The sequence below is a fragment of the Dromaius novaehollandiae genome, chromosome 3 (assembly GCF_036370855.1).
Source record: "Dromaius novaehollandiae isolate bDroNov1 chromosome 3, bDroNov1.hap1, whole genome shotgun sequence".
Classification (NCBI taxonomy): domain Eukaryota; kingdom Metazoa; phylum Chordata; class Aves; order Casuariiformes; family Dromaiidae; genus Dromaius; species Dromaius novaehollandiae.
The window spans coordinates 124,038,166-124,048,584 of NC_088100.1; the positions used below are offsets into that span (position 1 = coordinate 124,038,166).

At 50.8% G+C, this 10,419-nt stretch overlaps 1 protein-coding gene across 3 annotated transcripts in view; it reads left to right on the top strand.

The window, feature by feature from the left end:
* BCL11A (BCL11 transcription factor A) overlaps positions 1-10,419 on the top strand; it is a 75,599-nt gene that overhangs the window by 53,394 nt on the left and 11,786 nt on the right. For 2 of the 3 annotated variants that reach the window (XM_064510038.1, XM_064510039.1), the window contains exon 3: positions 7,869-10,419. This exon is cut by the window's right edge and continues 2,667 nt beyond it. In XM_064510038.1, coding sequence (XP_064366108.1) covers positions 7,869-9,874 — 2,006 coding nt within the window. In that variant the 3' untranslated portion in view covers positions 9,875-10,419. The remainder of the gene's footprint in view (positions 1-7,868) is intronic. The other variant, XM_064510040.1, reaches the window with a different exon arrangement.

Here is a 10,419-nt window from a genome sequence, read left to right on the forward strand (position 1 = left end):
GCAGAATTTCGTTTCGGGAGCACCCACCAGTCCCCCCGCTTCTCAGTGCGCATGTGGTGCTGCATAGACCTAGAGAGCGTTTCGGCGACGTTGCCCGTTTGCAGCGTTTATTAGTTACGACCGTGCGGCCCACTCCTGCTCTAACAGCAGTCCTGCAAGACTCGCTTCAGCCTAAAGCTGGCGTGCCGCAGAAATGCATTGAGCCCGGTGTTTATTAAATACCATGAAGGCACTGATGCCGGTGTATACAGAGCATAACGTCAGGAGCAATAAACAGGAAGGATTAGAGAGAAAGTGCCCTGTGGTACATAAAAGCAGCTACCATTATTTATTATTGTTATTGCTATTATGACAACAATAGTGGTGCTGATAATAACAGCACTAACAGCTACTTATAAGCGGTTAATAGTGTACCAGGTTAATAATGTGCCTTTTGCAATCTGGAGAATCAGGAGGAAGAATTAGTGCAATAAGGAAAGGTATGTTTGGACAGTTACGATTTCCCCTGTTTAAACTGATGCTGCTAACTACCAGGAAAAGGTGAGTCACAAAAAAGCAGCTTTTTCTTACAAAGGGAGAAGTGGGCTGTGGCAGGCGTGGAGGGGACCTGCTTATCTGCCATCTCCTGTCAGCTTCCTGCGTCCCGGCAGTTTCGGTTTTGTTGTTTTCGGTTGACGGGATAGAGACAGTACGGATTTCCAGGAGAAAAAAAGAGAGTTGACAAGCCAGATGGAGAAGAAATGAATCGAGTGCAAGTGGTAACAATTAGCTCCATTTTCTTCTTCCCCCCTTTAAATACCATAACAACTCAAAATTTACCAGTCCAAAAATCAAGCAGTCATTTGACATTAAAGCTGCATAAAGAAATTGCTGGGTTTGGCTCAGGCTGCTCCTGCAGTCGTTCCTGTGCGGCGAGCAGAAGGGATGGGGCGATGTTTGCTCCAGGTTGCAGGTGCCCAAGTCCTGGTGATCTTGTGTTTTGTGCGGTCGGGTAGCGAAGGCCGCGGATGTGCCCTGTAGGTGCAGCTCTGGGCGACGCGGCGAAGACGGGGCCTTGCCCGCGAAGCCGTGGCTTGGCTTGGCACGCGCCAGGTTTTTGAGGGCAGAAGAGCTGTTTTGTGGGGCGGACCCCGGCTCCTTGCCCGCTCTCCGGAGGCGAAGGCGCCGTGGGAGCGACACCTCCGAGGTCAGCGACAGGGAGGGCCAGAAAGCCTGGCCTGGTCGGAGACTTTTGATGGCCTTCTCTGGCACGGGAGTTTCTCCAAGGGAGCGACTGCAGCTGTGAACGAAATCCCGTGCAAACGCCTCTGCCACGTACTCGGTCTCTGCTTACACTTTAACGATTTTCCGTTGTGTTTTTGTTTGCAAAAACACGGGGAGAATTTGGCTTTCTCTAGTACTGTGTATTTGAGAGTGGGCTGTGTCCAGCGCTCCGATGTTGTGTTAACACCCGGCTCCTTCTCCGGAGGTGCTTTGCCCATGGGTTCCTGCACGGGGCATGCCTCCTTTGGACGTGGGCTCCCGAGTCACCCTGATAGGATCCTGAATTTGTCATTTCAGCTCTGTAAAGCGTTTTGGCGTCCAGAGAGTAGCTCCTCTGGATGCAGCCCTTACTTTTAAGAAACGAAGACAGCCCTTCCAAGGCGCGCTGGCACGCGGACGCGTATTATTCCATTACTCACTTGGCAGTGGCTGAAACTGTATGCCTGGCTCCAGCAGTTTTTTTTTCTCGCAGCAGTGGCATCTAGCTGACAGCTTCTCCTCCCAGCTGGTCTTTTCCCCAGCTCCTTGTCTGGCTTTGCTGCTGGTGGCTGTGGACATGGCCGTGGGTCTTGCCCGGGGTCAACTGTATTGCGCGTCTAGATGTCGGCTTTCCTGGGCTCGCGCATCTGAGTGTGGCATGCAGGGCTGCTCTGCGTATCGGTGAGCACTGTGAAGACAAACCATTTTTTTTAAGAAAAGCCCTTTCCCGCTGAAAGCAGACGTCTCGTCATATTTTATTGAATAGTTGTGCCAACTGCCCTTAAAGGCGCTTGAATGCCAATATCCATTGCACTCATTTGTTAGCGTTTTTCAGATCAGAAGCTAAATCCCTCACTGATGTTACTGGTTAAATCACTTCTTTTGGGGGGATGCAGGGTGAGAACTGGTCTTCTACCTTTTTTAGGCTGCAACTGATACTTCAGAAACACTAAGCAGCGCTCTGGTGAAATGCAGCGCTGTGTCCTCAGATATGTGACCAGTCATTTGCTGGCTGGGATGTAAAAAAATGAATAAAACTGTTGTTGTTTTCAGGTGAGATAGTTAATATTTCCCTGAAAAATTAAACCAGATTTGCTGGGTGGAACCAGTCATATTTCTTCAGGGTTTGTGTTAGCCCTGAAGCTGTATTTGGTGTTCCTCGTGGGACAGCAAGTCTCCTCTGGTAGAGCAGGAGAGGAGTTTTGGGGGCACCATTCCTGCGCGGTGTCGAGGCATCACCTCCCACGGTCCTGGGGCTTTTTTGCCAGTCCGTTAGACCCCGTGAGCCAGACCCTGGGCTCTGAGGGAGCTGTAAGGACGTGAAGTGGGGAGAAGCGCTGCCTTTTGCCCCACTCTTGCCCATGGCTGCTGGGACCTCCTTGGGTCCCTGCTGGAGTCAGAGCGGTCGCACGTCTCCTTTAACGTGCGTTGGCCCGTGAGGGCCTCAGGAGGGGAGATTTCCCCAATATGAGGAAAATTATCGGTGAAATTGACTGCGAGGAAAAACGTACGCAAAAAAATGTGAATGATAATCGGAAGCTTTTTCTAAAGAGTTTCCTGGCTGTCCAGGAAGGCGAGGGCAACTTTGGCCCAAATCCAAAACCTGCTTCACCTGAATCAATGGGGAGATGAGAACAGCAATTAGATATTAAAAAAAAAATCAATATATGACAATTTTTAAAATGGCAAATAGATAGCAATCAATCTCAGAGAGAAATCATGATGAGGAGAGAACTGATAAGGGAAGCTAAAGATGCTGAGGAAAAACTGTGCCTGGCCCAGATGAGGAGGGTAAGAAAGCTTTTCAGTGCCCTGGGGGAAAAAAAATCCTAGGAGCAGTTAAGCTCATTTTAGATGAAAGAAACAGTAAGGTAGAAATGCTTCATAGTATTTCTGTTGTAGATGTGGAAAGAAACAGTGTCATGTTTCTGTATCATATGCGGGCGATGACTTTTTTTCTAGCTCATTAGTAGCCAAGGAGGATTTTATACAAGGTCCGATGGAGATAAATATTTTTAAATTAAAAGGCCCTGACAACTTGCACCCGAGAATCCCTAAAGAGTTGGCATTGTGATGCTTGTTTTTAATAAAGCTTGTGTACGGGGAAAATCCCGAAAGCATGATAGTGTTATGTCAATAGATGGTTGGGTAGTGGTGGGGTAGTTGGCAACACTTTGCTCACCTGTTCTGGGCAAAATAATTGCAGAGCTGGTATAAGATTCAATTGATAACGAATTAAAGGATAGAAATATAATTCATGCCAACCAGCTTAGATTTATGGAATATAGATGGTGTCAAATAAACCTGATTTCATTCTTCAGGATGACAAGTTTGGCTGATAAATGTAGATGAAATGGACTTTGCGAGGCATTGGGCTCGGTGCTGCGTGACACCCCGGGTAAAACAGATGAGCGCTGTACGGTGTCAACAGCGCGCAGGCGTTGCGTGGATTCGGAGCCGGCCCGCGGATTTTGGGAAGCGGTCTCCACTGGAGAAGCATGAGCGGGGGGCAGCGGTCAGCGGGCATCGGCGCGAGCCTCCGTGGTGGTTAGCATTTCGTCGGTGGCGCGGAAGTGAGTACGTAATTGCTGCTGATCAGCGTTGGGGCGAAAGCAAGGCGGGTGGACCAGTGCATGACAACAAGGCCAGCTTTATGGGATGATCTGCGACGGCTGTCAAAGGGGGTTTACTACGGGTGGGTTTTGCCGGGGCTGGTGGGATGCCGGGCAGCAGCGAGGAACGTGGTCCATCCCCGCCGAGCCGGGGCACCGCAGCCCAGTGAGCGGCAGCCCTGGCGAAGGCCTGGGTTAGCCAAAAGACAGCTCGACCCAATTCCCAGGAGGATGCTGTCGTGAGAAGGTCCAGACCGGGTATACAAAGTGGTAGCGAATGTGGCTGGGGCTGTGACTTCGGGATGCTGCTCAGCGCTGCAGTATCACATGTTTAAGCAAACTCCCATGTTCTCAGCAGACTGCGCTTTCAAGAAGGTCCAGAGAAAAGCCATAAAAATGATTCAAGCCTTGGAGAACAGGGAGAGACTGAAGGGGGCTCAAGCTCTTTCATTTAGAAAAGCGAACAAATTTTGAAATGTGCCTGGATTTCTGAGTGTGCCTGTGTCCTTGGGGGACGCCGTGGGAGCCGTTGCTTGCCAAAGGGCTTCTCAGTGTATCAGAAAAAGAGCCAATGGCTGGAAATTAAAACCAGGGAAATGCAGATAGGAACAAGATGCGTGTAACTGGGGATGATTAACTGTGGGAACTGACTGAGGAGAGAAGTGGGTTCTTGATCGTGTTATGTCTTCTGATCTGGTGTGAGTGGTTTTCACCGGGTTTTCGTGCTTTACCTGAAGACAGCTTGCGGGGCTGCTGGGGGTTGTACTCCAGCCAAGGAGAGCGTCTTGGTCGCTGTGCAGGATAGCTGAGTGAAACTGAATATAAAAGAGGTCAGATCTGGCGGTCGCTTCTGCCTTTCATTGCTTGGGTCCCAAGGTAGCGGGGCCTTGGGCCCAAGCCCTGCTTCTGGTGGCTGAGGAGGCTGGTCTGGTGGAGAGCCATCACTAATGGCTATATGGGGGCCTTCAGAAATCAGTCCAAAGCCCCAATGCCGTTGCCGCACTGCTTTGGATAACCTGGCGCCTTGCGTTGCCGCAGTGGAAAAAGCAGAGGGGGCCGTGGGGCGGGTGGTGGAGCAGGGCTGGCGGGATGTCCCCTTCCTCGCCTGCATCCAGAGCGATGCCCTCTCCGAGGTGGTCCTGGGTGGGGGGCGAACAAGGCCGGCCCTGAAACAACGCGCTCGGCGGGGTCCCCTCCGGCTCCTTCTCCTCGGCCAGCAGACGAGCGCCTGCTCGCAGTGCCCCGAGCCCACGGGGGCAGATGCTCCCGGTTCGGTGGTGCACCGAGGGTCCGGCTGCGCGGACCGCTGCAGAGCCCGGGCCTCCCGGGGCACTTTGGGGCCTCGTCTCGCTCCTCGCTGGCGATGTGTGGATTATTGCCGTAATTCTCGCAGTTTGGCAAGCCCGCGTTAGACTGGAACGTATCTCGAGGTGGTAATATGGTCAGTCAATAGCTTTCATAATTAATCAAGCACTAATAGACAAATTAGAAATTGTGTCTCTTCAAAGCAGGAGGTAGCGGTGAATCACTGGTGGGTTTTAACTGTTTCACAGCTTGGTTTTATTTCCTGGCTTCACGTTGCCCTTTCCAAAATCTCGGCTTGTTGGCGAGTAGGGAAGTTATGTACATAAACATTATTCTAAATTTAAATTATTATCTTGATTACCAAACATGGAGGGCGAATTGAAAACTTGTTTTTCTGAAAAGCAAATGAAGAATAATATTACATTTTACACTCCACTAAATCAATGTAGCCCTAATTTTGCCATGCAGGAAATCAATTCTGGTCTTTATAACAGTCGAAGATGTTATGAACAAAGTAATTTTGCAAATTATGGCGAGTAACACATTTATTGATGACTGTAGTTTAGGAATTTAGAATTTGTGAGCGCTGTAATATAATCAGGCTGCACTGGCAGGAGCTGAGTGAAATACAGATTATATGGTGAAACTGTAATGCATCATTTGCTATTAGTGGACTGGTAATAATTACCAGTTTCAAAGCAGCTTTTTCCATGTAATCTTTAGTCTCAGTCGTAACAGCCCTTCTCATTGACATTATGATTACACTCGCTGCCCTCCCGATCTGGAATATCTAGTTGATGGGAATACGAAAATGTGATAGTGAACGCTGGATGTTGTATCCTCATCATAGGATAAAATGCTGTTTTCTCTGACCTAATATATAAAATAGAGCAGCGAGGTAGCGTTACGTTTCTAGCACACCGCAGCCTGATCGCCTAGCTTGTGCCCTGGTGTTAAAAACTGCCACTTTGTTACAGCACAACAAGGTGAAATTTTCACTTTTAAGGTTTCTGAGCACACAAACAAGCATGGGAATGGGGAAGTCCAGTTGGATTTTGCTCTGTTTGCAACAGATTTGTCTGTACTCGCATGCCTGGCACATACTGAACATGGCAACGCGTTTTGTTCAGATGCTGGCTGCAGTCGGAGAATGAAACGTTAAATATTATTCGAGAGCTTTCAAAGTGACTAAAGTGTTAAATGCGGGCTGTAGATGGTCGGATCTCTTTTCATTCACCCAATTCAGATTGTCAGGCCAAATGTGTGATACTAGGAGGACCTGGAGGCCCGGAGGAAAGCTGCCATGGGTCGCTATAGGCAGCGCTGCAGGCTGCCAGTCTGTCCCATTCCTGAACCGTTATCCAGCTCGTTGCATAGTGAAAATACCCATACGAAGCTTTCCTTTTTCTTCTTTCAAGTGAGATGGAAAACAAGGCGGTTGCAGATAGAGTGATGTTTTCTTTCCAAACCTGCCTTGTATGTTTTTTTTCTGTTTTTTTTTTCCCCTTCTCTTCATATTAGGCAAATATTTGAATCCTAATTTGGGCAGCTACCGTTTAATCTTGCGAAGAGCTTTACCTGTGAGTGGTTTATGTGGAGTGAGATTATAAATGCATCGTCAAGGAAATTGCAGGTCAGGCCAGGAGCACGCTGTGCAGCTGAATACCTCTGTAAGCTCTGCGTGTTTTGGCAGGCCGGTGTATTTTTGCTCCTCCGCAAATCTCAGGAGCTTTTTTCTTTTTGTAATCACTAAACAGCAACTCTATAAGAACTGTTAGGCAGGACTGGAAGTAAATTTTTGTACTGATCTCAGGTCTAATTTCAATTTACTAGCATTTAGCAAAAAATAGGTACTGGGGTTAAAGTGAATTATTTACCAAATTACGGTAATCAATAAAAATGCACTCACCTTCGCCATATTTCATACTACTCTTTGCTCGCGCGCAGCCCTCAAAAAGTTACTCATTCCCCTTGTTTTGCCATGTATCAGAAGGGACTGCTTTCTCCGTCGTTATTAGGCGGCTTTTTGCTTCGTTATTTATTAGTCGTTTGCTCTTTTATAATATCCATGTTATCTCTGAGGATAAATTATCGTGGAGCAGAGCGAGCCCGCCACTTGCCAAAGTGGCATTTACCATCCTCAGGCTCTTTTCGGCGCGCGGGAAATAACGCGCCTCCGGCGGGGCGGTGGGCCAGGCCGCCTGGCCCCGCTCCAGGCACGGGCCGAGCCGGGCTGCTTTCTGCGCCGTCTCCCTCCCTCTTGGTCCCTCTCTCATGCTGCTCGTTTGTTCTGTTGTCTTTGCTTGGGGGCCGCCCCACTGAACCGATGGAGGCGTCGGGCTAGCCTGCTTCTCGGGAGCGCCTCGCTTAGCTCCTCTTGCCATAGTGGGCGCTTGCGGCTTGAGTCATAGCTCGGATTAATTGCCTTAATTGTCCTTTTTACCACCTTTTTCTTTTACTGCGGTTATGTGTTCAGGTCGAGTGTTGAGCCTTGGGGAAGGAAGGGAGGCAGGGAGCCGGCACGCTTCGGGTACGGTTAAGAGTCGTGGCCGCCCTCCCTCGCCCGTAATTACACATGAGCTGGGATTTCTGTTTTCCCATTTAGATTTAATGTTATGGAAAAGAAAGATGAGGTGGGAAAAGAGCTATCAATCATTGATAAGCAATTCAGTGATTAAACATTCATGTTGCTGTTGTATTATTTTGCAGGTAAAGATGAGCCCAGCAGCTACACGTGTACAACTTGTAAACAGCCTTTCAACAGCGCCTGGTTTCTCTTGCAACACGCACAGAACACGCACGGCTTAAGGATCTACTTAGAAAGCGAGCACGGCAGCCCCCTGACGCCACGGGTTGGTATCCCATCAGGACTAGGTGCAGAGTGCCCTTCCCAGCCACCTCTCCACGGGATTCACATTGCAGACAATAACCCTTTTAACCTGCTCAGAATACCCGGCTCGGTCTCGCGAGAGGCGTCGGGCCTGGGCGAAGGGCGCTTCCCACCCACGCCTCCCCTCTTTAGCCCTCCCCCAAGGCACCATTTGGATCCGCATCGCATAGAGCGCCTGGGTGCGGAAGAAATGGCTCTGGCCACCCATCACCCTAGTGCCTTTGACAGGGTGCTGCGACTGAACCCCATGGCGATGGAGCCGCCGGCTATGGATTTCTCCCGGCGCCTGCGGGAGCTGGCCGGCAACACCTCCAGCCCGCCCTTGTCCCCGAGCCGGCCCAGCCCTATGCAAAGGCTGCTGCAGCCCTTCCAGCCGGGCGGCAAGCCCCCGTTCCTGGCCACGCCGCCCCTGCCTCCCCTCCAGTCCGCGCCTCCTCCCGCCCAGCCGCCCATCAAGTCCAAGTCGTGCGAGTTCTGCGGGAAGACCTTCAAGTTTCAGAGCAACCTGGTGGTGCACCGCCGGAGCCACACCGGCGAGAAGCCCTACAAGTGCAACCTCTGCGACCACGCGTGCACACAGGCCAGCAAGCTGAAGCGCCACATGAAGACCCACATGCACAAGTCGTCCCCCATGACGGTCAAGTCGGACGACGGGCTCTCCACGGCCAGCTCCCCGGAGCCCGGCACCAGCGACCTCGTCGGCAGTGCCAGCAGCGCCCTCAAGTCCGTCGTGGCCAAGTTCAAGAGCGAGAACGACCCCAACATGATCCCGGAGAACGGGGACGAGGAAGAGGAGGAGGAGGAGGAGGAGGAGGAGGAGGAAGAGGAAGAAGAGGAGGAGGACTTGAACGAGAACGAGAGGCCGGACTACGGCTTCGGGATGAACCTGGAGGCAGCCCGTCACCACGAGAACAACTCGCGGCCCGGCGAGGAGGGCCGGTCGATGCCGGATGTCATGCAAGGTATGGTCCTGAGCTCCATGCAGCACTTCAGCGAGGCCTTCCACCAGGTCCTCGGGGAGAAGCATAAACGAGGGCACCTCTCCGAGCCCGAGGTACACAGAGACACTTGCGACGAAGACTCGGTGGCCGGCGAGTCCGATCGCATTGACGATGGCGCGGTGAACGGCCGGGGCTGCTCCCCGGGGGAGTCCGCCTCCGGGGGCCTGTCCAAAAAGCTGCTGCTGGGTAGCCCCAGCTCCCTGAGCCCTTTCTCGAAACGCATTAAGCTCGAGAAGGAGTTTGACCTGCCCGCCGCGGCCATGCCCAACACCGAAAACGTTTACTCCCAGTGGCTGGCCGGGTACGCTGCCTCGCGGCAGCTGAAGGACCCCTTCCTCAGCTTCGGCGACTCCAGACAATCGCCCTTCGCCTCCTCCTCCGAGCACTCGTCGGAGAACGGCAGCTTGCGCTTCTCCACGCCGCCGGGGGAGCTGGACGGAGGGATCTCGGGCCGCAGCGGCACGGGAAGCGGAGGGAGCACCCCCCATATTAGTGGCCCGGGCCCTGGAAGGCCCAGCTCAAAAGAGGGCAGACGCAGCGACACTTGTGAGTACTGTGGGAAAGTCTTCAAGAACTGTAGTAATCTCACTGTCCACAGAAGGAGCCACACAGGCGAGAGGCCCTATAAGTGTGAGCTCTGCAACTACGCCTGCGCCCAGAGTAGCAAACTCACCCGGCACATGAAAACCCATGGGCAGGTGGGAAAGGACGTTTACAAATGTGAAATTTGTAAGATGCCTTTTAGCGTGTACAGTACCCTGGAGAAACACATGAAAAAATGGCACAGTGACCGAGTCTTGAATAACGATATAAAAACTGAATAGAGGTCTATTAATACGCCCCCCCTCCCCGCCCTGGCTCCCGGTAGAGATTTTCTAGTCCCTTGTGATTAAAATAATGGAAGCTAAGGATATTAAGAAAGTGCTTGTCACCAGCACACCTGTTTATTTTCTTTTTGTTCTCACCGTTTGAATGCATGATCTGTATTGGGGCAATACTATTGCATTTTACGCAAACTTTGAGCCTTTCTCTTGTGCAATAATTTACATGTTGTGTATGTTGTTTTTTTTATTTTGAATTAGACAGCATGTATGGTATGTTATGGCTATTTTTAAATTGTCCCTGATTAGTTGCTGAGCAAACACGTTGCTGTTTCCAGTTCCGTTCTGAAAAAAAAAAAGAGAAAAAGGAAAAAAAACAAAACAAAACAAAAAAAAGCAAAAGCAAACAAAACCGACCATGCTGCATACATCCTGTAATACATATCATGTACAGTTTTGTTTTGTAACGTGCGAAGGAAAACCATGCTTTGGGTAACCCTCTACGGACAGGACCGATAGCACTGAAGAAACATGCCGTTAGCTAGATT